This window comes from Cydia fagiglandana, chromosome 20 (genome assembly GCF_963556715.1).
Source record: "Cydia fagiglandana chromosome 20, ilCydFagi1.1, whole genome shotgun sequence".
NCBI lineage: Eukaryota > Metazoa > Arthropoda > Insecta > Lepidoptera > Tortricidae > Cydia > Cydia fagiglandana.
In genome coordinates this window covers 6937340-6959024 of record NC_085951.1, presented here as the reverse complement: position 1 = coordinate 6959024, position 21685 = coordinate 6937340, and the positions used below count along the sequence as shown (strand labels likewise).

Below are 21685 nucleotides of genomic sequence, written 5' to 3'. Positions count from 1 at the left end.
TAAAGTTATCGTATAATCATGAATCGGTTCAACCCAATTTATTTCTAATAACCTACCTTAGTTCCAGCTAACAATCTATGAAAAAACTTTTGTACGTGATTCCGGCTTTTATTATATCGTACGCTTTTGCGTAATTGTGTTTTTAGGTTATGAAATTTAGAGCAATAACACATCCTTCAAATTGATTGCGGTGCTATCATCTATGCAAAACAACGACACGTTTCTATATGAAATAGTTTCAAGAATTTAATTGCTTGGCCTAATTTTTATTAGATTTTTAGAATATTAAGCCATTTGGCAGAGAATGCCATTTGGCATAAAGTCCGCCATTTGTACATTGTTGTATATATTTTGTTTTGTACAATAAAGTTTAAATAAATAAACATTAAGCCTATATATAAGACTTTCTATTTCCATTGTGGGTTTTGTTATGAGTGACTGAAATACATTGCTGCTGATTTTCGTGATGTACCTACTTTTCAAGTAATTGAAATAACGAAAAATGACAAAACTTGTAAATGTAACAAATGTATAATTTAATAATTTATTACTACTTACATCTAATATTTACAATAGAAAACTCAAGTCAATAAATAAAACATAACGCTAGAAGATGACTTCGTAATTAAAAATGGACACAAAATAATACTGGGATCATTTAGAATTGTTTTGCAAATTGTACCAAATTGGTATTAGTGATAGTATCTCGATATTCTTCGCTTTAGCCAAAACGCTTTTATCATGTCACTGCCTTTTTCGCCGATCATTATGATGGGAGCATTGGTGTTGCCGCTCACCATCACGGGCATGATACTGCCGTCAATGACGCGTAAGCCCTTCACTCCATACACTCTCAGTTCATCATCCACCACGGCTTCAGGGTCCCAGAAAGGCCCCATTTTAGCGGTCCCCACCGGATGATACACTGTCGCTGTGAACTGCCTGATCATGCACTCCCAGTACTTATCACTGTATCGGGGTACCGCTCTGCAAGCAGGGAAGACGTTCGGGTTTAATACGGATCCAAAACGTTGAAATGCTTTGGTTCTGGATAGAGCTACAGCAATCTTCACGCCTTCGACTAGGGTTTTAATGTCCTCTTCGTCTTTATCCGAAAAATAATTGGGGTAAATATAAGGATAGTCGTATGGGTTTGCACTACGTAATTGAATGTAACCCTTGCTCTTAGGCCGTAGCAGCATGGGCATAATTGACCAAACGTCCATATTGTTGATCGGTCTAAAAACAGCATTGTAAAAATTTTCAGTTAATCCTTGAATCTTCCTTAACTGAGCACCTCCGTCTGAACTAGTTGCGCCGCTCACAAAATGGAATTCAATGTCAGGGAAATCATCCGTTGCGTTGGCATACTTGGTATTAACAAAAGCTAATCCTTCAACTCCTCCCAAAATAGTTAGCGGCCCAGTTCCTAAAACAGCATATTCCATCATGGTGCTCACCGATTGCAAACGGTTTTCAACTATTGCCACATCTTTGTTAATCATAAAGGTAAGTCCTCCGAGTGCAACGTGGTCTTGCAGGTTCTGTCCGACCTTCAAATCTTGTAGTACCGGTATTCGGTGTTTAGTCAATTCTTCAGATGGGCCTATGCCGGATAACATTAACAACTGAGGTGAATTTATTGAACCCGCGGACAGTATTACTTCCTTGCGGGCTCGAATCCGATGGATCATTTTGTTCTTTACGAATTCGACACCAAATGCTATTTTAGTTCGCGGGTCTATTAACACTTTTGTCACAAATGAATTTATGGATATGTGGAGATTTGGACGATTTTTAGCAGGTCTTAAGAACGCTTTGGACGTAGAGCACCGACTGCCACGCCGAGTCGTCCCCTGAGCGACCATGAAACCCGTTTGTTTTTCACCGTTGATATCTCTGTTCATGTATCCCAATTCTACTCCAGCGTCGACGAAACTAGTAGCCAAAGGTGTTCTGTAAGGAGCTTCAGCCACGGTTAAATATCCTCCTGTGCTGTGATAAGGTGTTTGTGCCAAGTATGGATTCTGGTTGTCTTCTGATTTCTTAAAGTAATAAAGAACGTCTTTGTAGCCCCATCCCTTGTTGCCTAAGGATTCCCATATATCGTAGTCTTTCTTGTTTCCTCGTAAGTAAAGCATGTAGTTCAAAACTGAACTACCACCAAGAACTTTTCCACGTGGCCAGTTGCACCTGCCATCTTTCATTGCTGTAAATAAAAAGGAGGCTTTTAGTAGGTACCTACTATTTAAAAACATAAAATCCATGACATAGAGAATCGTGACGCTCGTGAGAGGTGTCTAACTAAATTACTGTGGTGAAGGTTTTCTTTTTAACTTAATAAATTTATTTTTGTGATCGCCTCAAGTATCAAACTTAGGACCGCCAGGTCCATAGGCAGAGTCACTAGCTACAAACTAGGCCAAGTAACTACGGAAGAATGTATAGATTAAAATAATAGCATCAAAGGTATTTAATATCTCCTAGTCTAGCCTATTTAGTCTCATTGTTTTTTACGAGAAGGAAATCAAGCCGTATTGAGATTAGACGATCCAGTTTCCCCGAAAACATTTTCGATAAACTTGTAATTGAAATGGGTGTAATTACCTAAACAGAACCCATTATGGGGCTCAGTCTTGTAAGCCCAGTCCAGCTGGCTATGTTGCAGATAGCCGGCCAACAGAGGAACGTCGGATATCTCCGTCTCATGGCCTCCGGCTTCTAGGAGTAGAACCTTCCAGTAGCCCACTTCTGATAGTCTGTTCGCCAACACGGCTCCTGAAATATCGTTTTTGAATGATTAACCAAATGTTAATAAGGCACTCGTTCAGAATAGGAAATGAAGTGTAGAAACTTCGTAACTTCTTACAGTTCTTACTTCTTATAGATATTCGTTCTTAACTTACTTCATAAACAAATATGTAGTTCCCTCGTAGGAACATTTCCAAACAAGATACAATTGGCTAAGTGGAAAAAGTAATGGTTTAAGTCGATCAAAGGATAAAATGTCAGACAAGCCAACATCGATAGATTTACTCATACATTACAACATTCTACGACAATTTTAAGAGATCTTGGAGTTCAACGGAATTCGGGAATTGGATTGGATGCATATTGGGTTATATTAGAATAGCAACGTGAGAACTCACCATCAGAACCGGCGCCCACTATGATAAAGTCGTACTCCGCCAGCATGTGAGACTCTTCGATGTCCGCAGGCCTGCCCTCCGGGTCGGTCTGCTCGTACTGGAAGTACGCTATGGTCGCTACCAACGAGTCTATCCTGGGTAGTCTGAAGTCTGGATTGTGACGAGTTATAGACCAGAGACGTGACGACTCACCAGCAGAACCGGCGCCCACTATGATAAAGTCGTACTCCGCCAGCAAGCGAGACTCCTCGATGTCCGCAGGCCTGCCCTCCGGGTCGGTCTATTCGTACTGGAAGTACGCTATGGTCGCTACCAACGAGTCTATCCTGGGTAGTCTGAAGTCTGGATTGTGACGTGTTATAGAACAGAGACGTGACGACTCACAAGCAGAACCGGCGCCCACTATGATAAAGTCGTACTCCGCCAGCATGCGAGACTCCTCGATGTCCGCAGGCCTGCCCTCCGGGTCGGTCTATTCGTACTGGAAGTACGCTATAGTCGCTACCAACGGGTCTATCCTGAATAGTCTGAACTCTGGATTGTGACGAGTTATAGAACAGAGACGTGATAACTCACCAGCAGAACCTGCTCCCACTATGATAAAGTCGTACTCCGCCAGCAAGCGAGACTCCTCGATGTCACGCAGGCCTGCCCTCCGGGTCGGTCTGTTCGTACTGGAAGTACGCTATGGTCGCTACCAACGAGTCTATCCTGGGTAGTCTGAAGTCTGGATTGTGACGAGTTATAGAACAGAGACGTGACGACTCACCAGCAGAACCGGCGCCCACTATGATAAAGTCGTACTCCGCCAGCATGCGAGACTCCTCGATGTCCGCAGGCCTGCCCTCCGGGTCGGTCTGCTCGTACTGGAAGTACGCTATGGTCGCTACCAACGGGACTATCCTGGGTAGTCTGAAGTCTGGATTGTGACGTGTTATAGAACAGAGACGTGACGACTCACCAGCAGAACCGGCGCCCACTATGATAAAGTCGTACTCCGCTAGCATGCGAGACTCCTCGATATCTGCGGGCCTTCCCTCCGGGTCGGTCTGCTCGTACTGGAAGTAAGCTATGGTCGCCACCAACATTGGGACGAACCATGCCATCTGGAAACAGGAAACCTCTTTTCAATACTTGAACAAGTCATCACTCCTCTTTTAGCAAATTCCTCACAGTTTCGCTTACTTGTATTTTAGTAGAGTTCGCGTGAAAAAGTATATAATAACTTTCAAAAGTAACCTACTACTCTATCCACACATATATTATACACCACGAAAATAAATAGGTATTTAGCGTTTGAGGAGAGTCTTTTCAAAAGGGCTTAATTCTCTATGGACACCATACAAAAATAAGCTCTTTTGAAAAGACCCTCCTTATTTAATCATGATTTATAATATATACCCGTAGTCTTCGTTGTTGGGGTCTACCTTGCTTAAATTATAAACTGCTCACTTCCAAAATAATTAAATTATATTTAAAAGAAATGATTCCTCGACTCGATCGATCAAGTCAGTTCAGGAGAAACGTCTTCTCTGTACCCGAAAGTAAAATGTCACTAAATGGTAAACATTTGTTATATTAAAAAAAGTAAAGATAAAAATATGTATGTATTAAGCATATAAGTATGAGCCCCCCCAAATTGTAGAAAGAGGTGCCATATTACCTGCATACCTGCGGATATGGCGGTGCCGGCGATGGCGTCCGCCGCCGCTGTCATCAGGGAACTCATGTTGTCTCCTGAAATACAAACACACACACATGACACACATACACATTAAAGTCCTAGAGTGGTGAACGGGAACAGGAAAGCGTTGTGAACTAGAGGGTGACGGACCACCTCGTGAGTACCGAGTTGGTACCGAGGGAAACATATACAAAATAAACAATTCAACATATAGGTTTGTACACCAGGCAACCTCATTGCAGATGAGATGAGCGATCGCTTCCAGAAAACATTAATAATGGTTTGGATTTATTGACCTATTTAATAATAGTTATTAGTCAATAGAGGGGATGTCACAAGTATTGCATACCGGTGTAACAAGAATGCGTGTCATAGTTGCGCGGGCGCAATGATAATAGCTATACAAATTTGTATACAAATTCAAAACGTATCTACGTACATAAATACTCAAGACAGTTCAAAAGCAAATAGGAACATGATAAGGACTCATGTATAGTTTTTAAGTTAAAATTGTTCGGCATGGTTTGGTTTCTCGGATAGGACATAAATAATTCAGTTATACATAAAAGGAACAAGAGTTAACTACGATTGCCCAGTGACCAATCAGTCTGTCAATATCTGCCTATGGTATAACAGTAAATAACGTTTTATAAAATCATAGCGTCACAAAAGCGGCGGCCTTAATAGCCACGACGTGACGATTTTGCATTCAGCACAGCTGTTTAAAAATATCTTAACAATTTTGATTCTTATTCCACATAGACAGAAGTTCCTAGGAAAGGTTCAGTTTAGCATAACGGTGTCGGTAGGTCGGATGAATTTATTAAAATAAAAGCAAACTGTGTTTCGCTATGCCTTGATACGAAGGTCAAAACCGTAAACCGGGGTTACTTTGATCAATTTTAGAGTTTGGCACCATTTTTTGACGATCCTAATATACGTAAAAATATGAAATAAAATTATAATAATCGGTTTTTTCTCTTCTTTCCGCCTGCCAAATAAAAAAAAATTAGGACTTATACTATTTTCAGAAAAAAATAAAAACAACGCGATCAAAGTTATATTGAGAATGGGGTTACTTTGAAACCACTTATTTTTTTGCTGACATTCTAAAGTAGACCCGCTAAAAAGCCCGTATAAAATAAAAAAATAAAAATCGGTTAAGTACTTTTTTAGTTATTTATATTTTTAAGGTGTGGGGTTACTTTGATATCATACGAAATGATACAAATTAGCAAAATTAAGCGCTTATTTACTATAAATAACGTAGGAATTTAAGTTATCATCGCACTTAGCAACAGATATTTCAATTGCAAGCTTTTCCGTTTCAGTAAATTTGGTCTGTGCACCCGGGGTTTTGATATGTTGTACCTGGGGTCCCTTTGTTTCCCATAAAGTTTTAAGCCATAATGTATTGTTTGTCATATTATCGTTAGTCATAAAACTGAAACCGTTAAGTTTTCAGGATTTTCGTAAGGTTATTATATAGATAGGTTAGGTTAGGTTAGATTTGTTTTATGGCAATCCTGAAAAGTTACGCGTTTCTGAGAAAAACCAATTATGACTAACGAAAATTCGGACAAACAATACATTATGACTTAAAACTATTTGGGAAACAATAGAGACCCGTTGTACCTTTATACTTATTGTATAAAGTTCTATAAAATATATTGTGTGCTTTCAATGCGGCACGAATAGATTTTGTGCCAATGTTTGCGAATGCATCATTAAGTTGTTCTACTTGGTATTTTTTGTAGTCTCGTTACCCGATATTATTTTTTGTAATCTATGGCATATTTCTATAAAAAAACAATGCATATTTATTTATTGTAAAATTAATGTCCTGGTGGGCTGGTGGCCTTACTCACGTATAATAAAACACTTAAAGCAAAGCCGCAGGATAAAATATAGCCAAATTCCACCCAGAAACTTAATTCCATACGACAACGGTGTGGAAGAAACGGGTAAAAGAATATTTATAATCAGATAAGCAGTTCCAGAGATCAACTCCTAGATACAAATTTATAATTCTACAACCTCTAACTCTTCCACTGACTCAAACGATGCCAATTTATTACATTACTATTGAAAAAAATACATAAAAATAATCGTAAACTGCCAAAATAATTCTTTAATCTTTTGATCAATTTCACCACGTATAAGTGATCAAAGACACCCCGACCCATGGATTCCCCAGCTACGTGCGCATGTGGAGGTTGTCGAATTCAGGTATTTTTTTATAAACTCTCGAATCAACACTGATTAACGTAAGACACTATAAAATTACATGTATTAATTATTGCCACAAATACAGTCAAAGTTTTTCAACCAATAAAATCAGGAAGAAAAGCGTACCCGCCATTAATATTTTTTTTCTAGACGAAATAATAATATTACACTCGCATCCGCTTACTGCGCGGTGAAACAACTATCAATGTTGCCAATAAAGAAAAAATTACTGCGAAGTTTTTGTTCAACTCGTTAAAACAAGGACTTTAGTAGCGGAGAGAAGTTGCTATCAAAGTCGAACCGCAAATCAAAGTAACCCCGGTTTACGGAAGCTAGTTTATTTTGAACAGCCTATAGACGTAGAAGAAATAAGTTTTTCTTTTTACTTACCTTACCGCGAACCAAGTTCGATGTGTTGCTTATGTCACACTTACGTACGAATTTACAAGTGCGACAGAGACGCAACACGTGGAACATGGTTCGCGGTAAGCCCTCTGAAACGATTGAAGATTAAAATGTTGTTTATCTTTAAAAAATACATATATTATACATGCATATGTAAATTTATTCTAAGAATGTCGGCTGTGAGTTTAGCATGTTTGAAATTAGAGCTTATAAATCTTAACGTTGTTAGCCCAGTAAATCGGAGAATGTTATATTATTTATTTATGTATTTAAACTTTATCGCACAAAATATATACATACAACGATGTACAAATGGCGGATGTACCAGCAAATGGCATTCTCTACCAGTCAACCATAGGGCCAGGCAGAGACGCATAGGTACAATTAGTGCAGAGAGAAAAGTTTATAGGAACCTACATTTTACGTATTTTTTGTAACCGTTGTATGTGTATATTGTGTATCTCTTCTATCAATCAGCAATTTACTACCAAATCAGTTATGATGCACTTGAGTGGACGCAATAAATGATAAGATACCAGCACACTACAAAATCAAATCAAGTGCAAACAATTATCACGTGATTGGGTTTTCTTCTGCAAGTTCGATCATTAAAAAAATCTAGACTGATGATTAATAAGAGGTTCCGGTGAAAAGTTACATAATGTACTTGTGTTTAAGTACATGTGCCAGTAGCGGAAAGTTTCTAAAAAGATCGAATAATTCTCAAAAATTTCAGGAAAGTTTCATAATCTAAGTATGTTAAGAATGTTAGGAGTAGGACGTGTAGTTAATAGTCAAACATCTTCGTCGTCATAGGCCGTCATACCTACCGGTGTTAGTCCACTCGAGACGGGACGCGTAAAGGCATTTCCCCAATGTGAAAAACCGGACAAGTGCGAGTCGGACTCGCCCACCGAGGGTTATGTACTTTTTAGTACTTATTTGTTGTTATAGCTGCAACAGAAATACATCAACAAAATTTCAACTGTCTAGCTAACTATCACGGTTCATCACATAGGTACGGCCTAGACAGACAGACAGAGAGACGGACTGTCGAGTCTTAGTAATAGGATTTTTACCCCTTGGGTACGGAACCCTAATAAAAAAGGACTGTACTTGATCGAATTACGTTAATAAAAATGATTAGCAAATACTATCGTGTAGAAAGTATATTGATCAATGCTCTGTGCCCAACTTTGCTAGTTAACATCCAGAATGCAAAGAGGTTTCGGTGAAAATCTATTACGTAACGCTATTAAATTATGGCAGTGACATGTGGAATGTCAATCAGTCGAGTTAACTGATGGAAAATTAATGTTTAAGTACGTGCTTGCTAGAGTTAAATATTAGGTATGGCTGTGTTATCGTAAATTTTATAGCATTTTCGGTCCGTTAACACTACTCCGCTGCACCAAAAATGCTATAAAATTTACGATATCTGGTTATAATAGTATCTTTGTTCAATTAATCTGCCCATAGGATATAGCAGCGGTCGGCAACCTTTTAGTAGCCAAGGGCCACATAGTAGTTAACGGAGGTGACGCGGGCCGTACTTTGTTAATATTTATGATTTTATGAGACATTGTCGTTTGTCACTATTACATAGGTACAAAATAGCCAAGGCGGCACTCGGGCCGCAAGTGACAGGTTCACGAGCGGCATGCGGCCCGCGGCCCGCAGGTTGCCGACCGCTGGTATATAGGATAATGTATGGCTATTAGTACTTTATAGTTAAAAAAACTACAGACAGTTGGTAAATGGGACCGTCATTTATTTTTGAATATATCCAAGTTGCTCTTCGGCTGTCCGTGAAAGCCTTTAGGATCCCTCAGCACAATTCAAACGTTATGAAATATTGTGTAAAAAGGTGCGTGTGCGTGTAATCTTATACACACTGTCAAAGTGCTCCTGCGAGCACTTTGACAGTGTGTATAAGATGTATATTGCAATTTAAAGTTCTACACTTACCCAATTTAACTTAAAGTGACGATTTAACACAATTGCGATTATTTAGTAATTTTGATGAAGACATTGGAATAGGTACATTTTTGTGATTTTATTTTATTTTAATGAAATGAAATGAAATAAGAGACTACCGCACCGCGACCTTGGTGCGGTATTGTTTTATTTTATAGGCTTGTATTGAATGAAATGAAATATTTTTATTTCGAACATATGGTCCATATATAGGGTTAGGCATTACAGTAACTTATATCTATAGTTAGTATTATAATTAAGACGAAACAAACAAACAAAACAAAACATTCATAGCTTTCGCGGCGGAACAGCAACAGGTGAGTGTAGCTGTACACACCGCTTGACCAGGGGCGAGTCCCAACGCTGCGCCAGCGTACTTAGGATGCTGTTCGTGCTGCTTCGGCTGCGATTGAGGAGTGACGCGCATCGCTTCCTCATGATGGCGAAAAAACAGTCTGTTCTAGCCTCAGCAAACATCATTGCTGAGGCGCTACAATACCGCGGCAACCTAAACAGCATCCTAAATGCAAACAAAAATAATAATGGCAGAACAAAAAGAGCCAGTTATTTGTAAATAAAAAATCCTTTTGACATAATAAACCATTGACAAATACAAATAAAATTAATACGGGCACAACAACAAACAGCTTATTCGAAACGATGACCGTAAACAAAACAAAAAAGTTGTAGTCGTTTTACCATAACAAACAAAACAAGTGGCTGTAACTAATCTCCCAGCATGTTTTCAAATCAACACAATGCAGAAGATACTCGAACTTACCTTAATTTTCTATGCTTTCACGTCCACATGTAACCAGCAAGCCATCCAAAGGAAAACATCGGAAACAACTCATTCACCGTCCAAATTTCACTCCAACATTATTTTAGAGTCTGATAACGATAACAGAACACTTTCGCTTGCCTAAACCCTTCAACCGTAGAAGTGAGCACTTCACTGAGAGACTCTTAACCACTCTATCCAATTGGCAATTACTAGAAAATTACGGCTTTTGGTGTAGAACTGTGGTTAAACACGGTGATCGAGACACGCGCTTTACCGTTCGCTCGGTATGTAACGGGCACTTTCTTCGGCTGCTCACGATCAACTCCTGCGCACGTAGTTCGTTTACCGGCGAAAGGTGGGAGCGATCCATTACAATGTTTGGATGGTGACAGGTGTTTTGGAAGTCATTATGTTGAGAAAAATTGGAAGAAAATTGGTTGTCTAATCGCAGTCAGTAGTCGTCTAATCGCAGTCAGTAGTCGTCTAATCGCAGTCAGTAGTCGTCTAATCGCAGGAAGTAGCCAAGACTGATTCGTGAATTAAAGTGTCATTTAAGTTCATTGTTTTTTAACCTGACTCTTGAAGAAGGACGGTAATATTTTTGAGTACATATTGTCTACTTTATATCCATTTATTTAAAAAGTTCTGCAGAATGATGCCGGACGGAATTTTAAGCGTGAGGTTTCGCACAAAATAATAATAATTAATTATAATCAGAATTTATAACAGTTTAGAAATTATTGGATACGTTAAGCGTTAGTAAATATTTTTATTTACCAAAAAAACTACATTTAATTTACATGATACTTCGTCAAAGACATAATGAGTAAAGCCGATTGGTTTGGCCCCGGTGTTTAGGCAATTAAAAGATAATTACAGACAAACAGTTTTGTTTGTACAATTAAAGCAAACACATTCGGAAACAGTCGGATGCGCAGTCGACCATGGCTCTGACTCATCCATGCAATGCAACTATGGGTATAGTTATATGGCCAAAGGAAGTATAACACTCGTAAGAATCTTCTAGTTGTATTTGCGTAATCTTAAGCCCAGTTCGGTCAACGTAATAGTTATTTTATCATCAGAAGGTTATTTTATCATCCCCGTTGCCAGGGAGGTTTTGGGATTATACTGAGCAATTTTTACTATTGGACCAACCCCTGTAGGTATATTCCTTCAAAAATAGTAAAAACCGGCCAAGATCAATTTTTATTGTTCAACTTTGTCGACATAATTGATTAACATTTAACTGCCAAATTACATCGTTCTAGCACTAACGATCATGGAGCAAAACCTTAGATGGATAGACAGACAGACGGAAATGGCGGAACTATAAGAGTTCCTAGTTGACTACGGAACGCTTTTAAACCTCAGTTTTTACTTTAATATTTGGTAAGGAAATCGGAAGTTCACAAAGGCGACTATGTAACGATTATCACAAAATAATCCGAAGAGCGTCTCTGTAACTGTAACGGCTCGGCCACGACATCGAGCGACTTGCGACGGCGGGAGCGATAACCATAGGTTGGAGCGTGACACAGCGATCGGACCTTTCGCTCCAACCTATGGTTATCGCTCCCGCCGTCGCAAGTCGCTCGATGTCGTGGCCGAGCCGTAAAGCGTCCTAGAGTTGACGTGATGCAAGTCATGTTCTGTTTGTTCCGCTAACTGGCCATCGGTAGACCTTATTGCCCCGAGATAAGGTCCACTAACGGTCCGTCTAGTTGTGCGTGGAAGGAAAGTGAAATGATGTGCTAAAAGCCTGATTACGTTTCCTGCCGCTTAGTCACTGCATCACATCGCCCGTGTAACGGTCATGTCCTTTTAACTACAAAATTGTATGATTTGCTACGCTCCGAAAAAGTGTCGCATAAAAGTCGCACTTTGAAAGTGTACGTATAAGCTTGACCTGAAACACACACCGACTAAAGTGTTATTTTATGGAATTTGCTATGTAAACAAGTCGCCATATTTAAATTATCTCTGAATGATGAATTACTAGTGACTTTTTACATATTAGTTAGCAAGTTCCATAGAATTACACTTTAATTGCTATGGTGAATTATTTGAATTAACTTGCTCTCTTAAAAGAGAGTTAGGGAACTTAAGATTGAACAATAAACACCTGTATACGTACACTAGTGTTATTGTACCTAACTACAGTTTGTTTACTTGGGTAGAAGTGTTATTTTCTAAATCCATTTAGAGGTCGTTATCCAGCAGTGTACTCTGCGGAACGAAAAGGTTTGCTTGTTTAAACACAATGAAAAGCTATGACGTAGATAAGCCTCTATTTTTTTATACGGCATTTGATTGCACGCGATAGTCTAGATATTCTTTCGTAATTGAAGATATGCATGAGTTCATATTTAAATACGTTGCATTAAGGCAGTCAGCTGAAATACCTACAGTTGGGCAGTTACTTAGAGTAGGTAAGACGAAGCAGGCAAACGCCCCCATTTTTATATTTCGGCCCGTGAAAAGTATCAAAGTCTATAAAATCCGGCCCGCAATGGTGGAAGCATGGCCGTGGCCCGCCGGTCAAAAAGCTTGAGACGTCTATAGTTTTATAAAACTTCCACGACGAGACAAATGATTACAGCTGGGGTGAACGTGATTTGACTAGATTAATTAGAATGCCGTTACGTAATTTCCGGAATTTATCACGTCAAATTGAAGTGCTGTCCACGTTATCGCGCGATAAAATCATGAAAAGTAGTTGGCAGGTGTACACTGTGATCTGGTAAGGAAGTGCCTATGCGCAGTGTCGATATAGGCCTTCGGTCTCCGCAAGGCCTTGAAACTTATCGTCGCCAGACTGTAGACAGTCTATGCGCTTTTTCATACCCTTTCAAAATTAAGTGATGTCAGATCTCCGCCCTCTTGCAGCTTCGAGTTAGGCCTCCCGCGGAAGCCCGTCGCGTGGACATTTTGGGTTCCGGAACTTCTCATCAATTTTGTATATTTATTCTATTTCTATCACGTTTTTCTATTACGTATATAAGGGCTTCGTCCGTCCGTGTGTAGTCTTTATTTATTTAGTGAGTTATTAATAAGCTAATAATGGGCTGCGCACGCGCCCTGCCGCCCTTGGGGAAAGCGGTGCATTTCTACTGTGCCGATCACAACTTACTTAGAAAGTTCATAAAAACGATTTCTATGGTAACAAAATTGAACGTTATGCAACTGCATTACTGCACGGCAAGTCAACAAAAAGTACACAAAATCACTTTACAGTAAAGGCATTTAATAATCTAGTAAGTGCCAATGCCAACGTAGTAGCGGAAAGTACACAAAATCACCTCTCAATAATAATAGTAAAGACATAATAATATAGTAAATGCCAATGCCAACGTAGTAGCGGATAAGATTACGTATCAAAAGTATACAATTCTCTAAGATCTTTATTAAACATATCCACGTAAAAATACGTACGTACTGGTAAAAACATAAACCCGCATTTTGCCTCGCCCTAGTCGGGTAATAAAGAGATATGTATTTAATTACTGTAATTCGCTATATCTCTATTAGTCAGTTGTATTACCTTGCGGTCTACCGAAGTCATGTTAATCACCGTAATTGAAAATGTCATAAACTTAATACACTGTCACGTAACGAACTGTGATGTATTATGATGTTGACGGATCGTATAACAGCCGTAACGAGAAGTGCAACTTGCTAATATGGCTCTACAATTAGCAATTTGCCTCAAGTTGCCAGAATACTACATAATTAATTGGTCGTAATGAATGTACATACAGCAAGCTGCAAAAGTGCATGGGCACTTTATGAATGAATTCCATTAATATTGTGTCCTTGCAATTTTGAATTCCAGGTTCGTAATTTAATACGTGCAAAAATCCTTTACGAAATATAGACTTCTTAGTTTTGAAATCTAATGTAAATTGTATCATTTGTTTAATTAATTTCAAATGTCGTAAATTTTTACTGCTGTGTACAGCAACAGTCTTAACTGTACATTGGTGGACCTTATTACATAAAGCATAATGTCCACCGATGGACAGTTAACAGTGTGGGCGATGGTACCTGAAGGTAATGATCGCAAGGTGTCTCCTGGTCCTATATGAAACAATCGTCCCTTTCCTCACTAGGTACTTTCTTTAAAAAGAAGTCGACAAATCGATCATGCTAAGGTATTCTGTTTATGATTGAGAAATATGTCAGATATGTTTTTGCTACAATGTTCAACTCCATTTCCGAACAAGTATTCCCATCTCGACAGTTGTCTATGTCCATATTTCCATAAGCGATATTTATGGCGCGGAGATCAAATTCCGTAGTCGGGAAAGCAAATCAAATCGGAAGCAAACTGAATTCCTGCCTCCGTACCGCGTCAGGTTATTTGTACCTGCTGGTTTTTGCTTTGCTGTCCATTCTCAATCTCGGAGTTCTCAATGTGTATCGTCGAGGTCTAACCACTATAGTGAACCTTTTACAAACCACTGTCTTAGGAGTTTTTATAGATTTTCTAACCTAGACAGTAAAAATTGCAGACAATTTTTTTTATAGTATAAATGTCAGACATTTTTTGTATCGACAGTTTCCGGCGCGTTACACACGTATACATATAAATAAAAAGTACCTAAATGGGTAGAGCGTAAGAACTACCGGACCTTACCATCAGAAAAGGTAATTAGACTCGAATGGAAAGCCTCAAATGTCTGAATCAAAAGTGCTAACGATACGGACGATACGTATACGGCCCGGGCCGATTTGAACTTTAAGATACGTCAAATATTTGGTCTAGAGGCGCTATTTAGACGTAATATCGCATTCACTGTCAGGGGGCGTGGCCTAGGAACAAGCTTGTATGACGGTGGACGCACATGTGCGTCGGGGGCAATGAATGTGATATTTGACGTATCTTAGGGTTCGAATCAGGCCGATAGGTAGTTATTATATGTTACATCTGATTCTGAGTCAAGTGCTCGCCTGCATTTATTAAGCGATGGCAACAGAGCCCAGCAGTGTCAGCTATGTTTCCTTTACAAGTGTACCTACGTACCTAAAGAGAAAGTGGCAAGGATAGAGCGTCGACCTACGATTACTGGAACTGGTCCTGTCAGGAAGGGGCTTGGGGGGTTACTGCCCGTTTCTAGAACCGTCGACATAGTTGACCATTTGTAGATCTTATTACAACGAGTTAACGTCTACCAATGGTCATTTGTTATTTGTGTGTCGTTTTAAGCGAGCTTTGTGAAAACATAATAGTAAGATTTAATCTCGATTAATAGGAACTAGGTAAGTTTTAAGCTCTCATTAGGAACAAGTAGAAGAAAATTTTTTTTTACGCAAACAATATTTGGCCTTTGTATTAATGGAGAGACTGTACGTTCCTCATAGATTTAATTTTGCTTCAAATTTCTCTACCTTTTCCTTATAAGATCAGAACACGATACCGAATAAGCCCTTAAACGGATCCCCACTATTTTGTTATATCCCATATGTAACTATAACTCGTCCCGTAGGGTAATTGCCCAGTAACTGGCCGCCCTAAATTAAAAAAAAAAGGAATTCTATTCACCTATAAACAGAATCCATTTTACTATAAGGTTTCAATAACTGACCAGCCTTCAATAACTGGCCACCTTGTACTAAAATGAATTCTATTTATAGGTAGAATATAATTCATTTTCAGTTTAGGGCTGTCAGTTACTGGCGAATTAACCTATAACTTAATTAAGTAGGTACTAATAAATAAGCCTACCCTTACCTACCTACCCATGTACGGAGTGAGTACTCTAACGAGTATTAGGCTTACTTGTTTCTCTAATAACCACGCTCACGACATCCTTTATCTCAATGAATGCTTTATTGTTAGCAATGTTGTTTAAATAATGTATTGTTTCCAGGTGGATGTTTCGGCTCCACGCAGAAGAAGACCATCGTTGGCGGCTGGGGCTGGGCCTGGTGGCTGGTCACCGATGTCCAGCGTATTTCGCTTGAGGTATGATTCTAAAAGTACTTCCATGTCACTCGAAAGTCAAAGGGCAAAGCGGCGGGCTTTGCTCAGAGTTTATCCGCAAAACTGAATTAGGAATGAGGTGATCCGTAATATCAGCAAACTTAAAGCCGCCAGACTAAGTGGTACCTAGTCGACGGGCACATTGCTCCTATATACTCTGGCCGCTGGGCCATATAAGGTTATTGACTGCTATCCTGTAGACGTAGGTAAGTAGCCGGAGAAGTTAAGCCCCCTAACGAAGTGACCTGACGATCTGGTTGAGATCTGTTATTGTCATTGATCCTTGAGGAAGCGTTTTGATTTACTGGCTGAAAACGGCAATTTGTTAATAATAGCACATCCTTCCATTCGACCGTTCCGTTTACGACATTCATAATAAACCTCAACTATAGTCTGTATCTTTAGGTATTTAAATAAAAGTAAACAAACAATTTGTAAATTTTCGGGTAGTTATAATATTTATTGGCTAAACGACCAATTACAAAACCGCCTGTATCAGTCACTGAACGACCTGACTTTAACCTACATTATTTGATCATGTAATGTTATTAACTATCTTAAGGAGCCATTTGAGGGTAGATTTTGTTTACTTTTATTTAAATACCTAAAGATACAGAGTATAAGTTGACGGCGAATGTATGAGAATTGTAAGGGAGAAATTATAGGGGCCGGTGGGGCTAACGGCACCACTTTTTAGCCCGGTAAATCGAGTTTCTTGAAGCCTAGCAACACCACTACAGGAATCAGAAGTCAAACTGCGGTGTAATAATTTTATACGACACACTCTAGAGATCCTGGTCTAAGTTACACGTGTCATTAATACCCTCTTTCTAATTCTCCAGGTTATGACCCTCAACCCGATGTGCGAGTACGTGGAGACCGCCCAAGGCGTCCCTCTCACCGTGACGGGCGTCGCGCAGTGCAAGATCATGAATGAAGACGAACTCCTCACAACTGCCTGCGAGCAGTTCCTCGGGAAGTCCGTCAAGGAGATCAAGATGACCATACTGCAGACGCTAGAAGGCCACTTGAGAGCTATTCTCGGTAAGTAGTTAAATATAAAGTTTTAATAAAAACGCCATCTAGCGGCGAGTAGTGGTATTATATGAACAACACATGTCGCAGTTAGTTGACGGAAAAGCGGATAGTTTTGTCAAGATGTTCACAGATGTCGCACCATGTCCGTTTATGGAAATAAAATATTGTAAATTTTTTATACATAAACATAACAATATTATCTTTTTATTATGTGTTTATTTCTTAAGTAATAAACACAATTTCGGGGAGTGGTTTTATGGAACTTAATGCGAGATAAACTTGGAATAGCCGGCGTCAAAATATAAGATGGTGCGTTTCCCCTAAGTGCTAATAGATGGCGTAACATGTCCGTTGTTTCTTGAAGGAAATAATGAAAAAAGACGCTAATAGGCCACCAAACGAAGGAAAAACAGGGGAAATAATTCGTGTATGAGCGAATTTTGGCATAGTTGTAGGTCAAGGTGCCTTACACAACATACTGAAAGTACTGGTGGATGGGGGGTGTGCTAACGGGTGGAGGGGGGTTTAAAGGTCCCTTTTTTTAGGTTTTCGTAAATAACTCGTAAACGGTGGCTCATAGCAAAAAATGTTCTTATACATAAGTAATCTATATAAAATTGCCTACAAGAAAAATTCCGTACACTTTTTTGCTAGGATCAATATTCAAGAAGATATCAACACGGGAACGTTAATTAAAATCAATTTTGTGGTCTATTTTTTTATATTTTCGTATATAATTCGTAAAGAGTGGCCAATAGCAAAAAATGTTCTGAAACGTAAATAATCTACACAAAATTTCCTACAAAAAAATATAGTACACATTTCGCAAAGATCAATATTTAAAAAGTTACTAAAGAAGGAATGTTATTTATAATCAGTTCTAAGGTTCATTTATTTTTAGTTGTTCGTAAATAACTCGTAAACGGTAGCTCATAGCAGAAAATGTTCTACAACACAAATAATCTATATACAATTTGCTACAAAAAATATATTGAATACTTTTCACTAGGCTCAATATTCAAAAAGTTACTAAGCGAGAAAGTTAATTATAATCAATTTTAAAGTATCTTTTTAGTTTTTCATAAACAACTGGTAAACAGTAGCCCATATCAAAAAATGTTCTTTTACATAAATAATCTACATAAAATTTCCTATAAAAAATATACGAAATATTTTTCTCTGGGACTATTTTAAAAAATATAAAAGGGGGAATGTTAATTACAATCACTTCGCAGGTCCCTTTTTTTGCTTTTTCATAAATAACTAGTAAACGGTTGCCCATTGCAAAAAAAAACGTTATAAAAAAAAAAAAAAACATTTATTCAGGTGAAATAAACCCAATTTTACAGACGTTTTTCTTCTGCCAAACTGCAGGGCAGTTTGTTGGCAGAGGGAACTCCCTTAAACATAGATGGGTAGACTTAGCTAATTGCCTAATTAATTGTTAACTTATTTAGGTACATCTTATTGCTTATGCTGGTAACTTTAATTTAATTTTGTTTAATAAAAACCTACTATACTTAAATAATCGTGATAAAATTCTCTACAAAAAATATTATTTATACTTTTTCGCTAGGATCAATATTTCATGAGATATTAAAGGAAGAAATTTAGTTTTAATCAATTTGCTGGTGTTTTTTTTTTGTTTTTCGTAAATAACTAGTAAACGGCGGCGCATAGCAAAAATTGTTCTTATACATAAATAATTAACATAAAATTGCCTATAAGAAAGATCTAGTACACTTTTTCGCTAGGATCAATATTTAAAAAGATACTAAAGAGATAAATTTAATTATAATCAATCTACACATAGTAGTAACTTTATTTTTAAGATTGGGAGGTATAGTTCTATAAATAAAATTTCTAATTATCTTCTAAAACTACAAAATCATCATCATCATCATTGCTGACGGTGATTTCGATGGGGCTCCGTTAGTGCATGAGCCAGAGCAGACACTGGAGCACGAAATTCCTGCTTTCCGGCAGCTGCATCGCGCCCCACACCCGGTCGTGCATCGGCAAAATATGGTGTTGAGAATGGAGTCAGGTGCCACTGGGTCATTGGTTATCACCCTTTTGACAGTGAAGTCGATAGTAGCATTATTGCAACGCGACATTAATGCCGACTGCATTACTGCCGCAATAGGGATGTTTCCTCTACTTAAAATAAATTATTTCAAACCGTGCACGAAATAAAGCATCAGATAATTATTAGAAAAACATAGATAGCAGCTATTTTTAAACACAATTTGTATTTAATCAATAGGATCGAAATATAAAAAGTAGGTGAGTTTACCGTGACGTCACTACATTTGTTTTCATATAAATTCCGTATTAGCAAATCGTTTTGACAGTTCTAAAAAAGAAGCTGATTTGACTAGTAGGAATGTAGCCTATTGTCAAAATCAATGTTGCTTAGTAGATATTTGCTATTTGCGACAGTAATGCAGTCGACAGTAATGTCGCACTGCAATACTACTGCATTACTGCCCGAAAAATTACCTTTTCGACTTTTCCTGAACTAGTGCAGTCGACTGTAACACTATTACAGCGCAAATGTCAAAATCAATGTTGCTGCGCGATTTTCGTCATTTGCGACAGTAATGCGGTTGGCAGTAATGTCCCGGTGGAATACTGTAGCAGTAATGCTGGCGTAGTCTGAATCCAAACGGTACCTTAAGGCTGATATGAAAGATGTAGTAGTAGAAATTTTCGCTGTCTTCGGGTAAGTCTCGGTAGCTCAGTTGGCTTGGCAGAACAATGGGTTGGTTCCGGAGTGTATATAATCTTTTTTGTATGAAATTTTATGTAGATTATTTATGTTCATGAATATTTTTTTGTTATGGGCCACCGTTTACGTGTGGGAGCATAAAATTGATTACAACTAACTTACCGGCTTTAATATCTTTTTTACTATTGATCCTAGGGAAAAAGTGTATTGAATCTTTCTTGTAGGCAATTTTATGTAGATTACTTATGTATAAGAACATTTTTTTGGTATGAGCCACTGTTTACGAGTTATTTACAAAAAACTAAAAAAAGGGACCTTTAAACCCCCCTCCACCCGTTAGCACACCCCCCCATCCACCAGTACTTTCAGTATGTTGTGTAAGGCACCTTGACCTACAACTATGCCAAAATTCGCTCATACACGAATTATTTCCCCTGTGTGGCTGTTTTTGGTCTTCATTTGGTGGCCTATAATATGTATTTATTGCTACAAATTACTCTGAGGTTTAAAATATATATCATTAATATACAAATTAGAAACAGTTTTATCATATTTATTTGATAATGACATCATAAAAAACAACTTCTTAGTGTCCATGACACAAAACTTTCGCTAGTTTCGCTTTCGTGTTGGCCGTTTTGATCAAGGCGTGAACTGTGTCACCTAGATTCCCACCACGTGGCATTTGTACGGCACTATTATTTGGCCATGACGTTTATGACATGACATGACCATTGGATGGCTTATAGCACTCGTAAAAGATTGATATAGGTAAGTACTTAACCTGTAAGTTACCGGCACTACGTTTTTATTCTAGTTGTTAATTTTTCATCTATATAATATTATAAATACTTATAATTAAAAAAATGGTGCTACTACTAGCGCCATCTGTTATTACTTTTTGATATCAGCGCGGTGAAGCAATATTCACTTTAAATGTTTTTAATAATCTCTATTATTGTCTTGGAACAATAAAAAGCAGGTTTTTTTTTCCTAGGCTTATAACTAACTATTAAATACATAGTAGACATACATTTTGTGGCAGATCAAACCATTTTTAGACACTTTGGTGATATTAAAAGCCCATAAGAAATATGAGCGCCGTACGAAACCGGTATACCGGCATTTGGGCCAAGTAACAATAACATGGCCGTGACATGGCCATACATATCTCTTAACCGCATTTTCCCGTGTCAAGGTCTCGGTCACAATGCTGGTTAACAATAAACAAATAAGTTACTAGATCGTCGGTACTAGATCGTCTAGACTAGATCCTTATCTAGACCTAGATAAAACGTGAATTTGAGGCTCAAATTTCGAGCCCTTCAATCTTGAGCTTAAGTTTTTTTCTATACCGGGTGTGGCCTGTAACACGAGCAAATAATTAAAACATAGATTCTATTCCTCGAACGGTGACACTTTTGTTCAACAACTTTTAAAAATTATGAATTATTTAGACTCTATGTTTCATATCGTCATCTAGTCCGAATGCCAATAGCTTTGCTTAGTTTAGGACTGGGTCGACAAATGTTTATTTTGTTTTTAGCATATTTACCTAACGATTTTTACGATCTTTTTTTATAGGTAACCTATTTTTCTTATATACCTATCTAGAACTACTTCCTTGTCTATGTCAAGGTAATACCCATAATGCGCTCAATGTTCCTAATTAGATGCTGTTAGCTATTATTAGCGCTCTTAT

At 38.2% G+C, this 21685-nt stretch overlaps 2 protein-coding genes across 4 annotated transcripts in view; one reads left to right on the top strand and one right to left on the bottom strand.

The window, feature by feature from the left end:
• Window positions 1–21685, top strand: part of LOC134674577 (flotillin-2) — a 352073-nt gene that overhangs the window by 271766 nt on the left and 58622 nt on the right. The window contains exons 2-3 of the mRNA XM_063532694.1: window positions 16102–16196; window positions 17057–17258. Coding sequence (XP_063388764.1) covers window positions 16102–16196; window positions 17057–17258 — 297 coding nt within the window. The remainder of the gene's footprint in view (window positions 1–16101; window positions 16197–17056; window positions 17259–21685) is intronic.
• Window positions 616–10384, bottom strand: LOC134674515 (glucose dehydrogenase [FAD, quinone]). 3 transcript variants are annotated; one of them, XM_063532610.1, is made up of 5 exons: window positions 10226–10384; window positions 4813–4886; window positions 4111–4255; window positions 2608–2778; window positions 616–2209 (listed from the first exon to the last, which is right to left on the bottom strand). In XM_063532610.1, exons 2-5 carry the CDS (start codon window positions 4876–4878, stop codon window positions 693–695), a joined length of 1899 nt encoding a protein of 632 aa, XP_063388680.1. In that variant the 5' UTR covers window positions 4879–4886; window positions 10226–10384; the 3' UTR covers window positions 616–692. The 3 variants fall into 3 exon arrangements, with proteins under 3 accessions (XP_063388680.1, XP_063388681.1, XP_063388682.1); XM_063532611.1 differs by having other exon boundaries at window positions 4821–4886; XM_063532612.1 differs by lacking the exons at window positions 4111–4255; window positions 4813–4886; window positions 10226–10384 and adding an exon at window positions 3150–3260.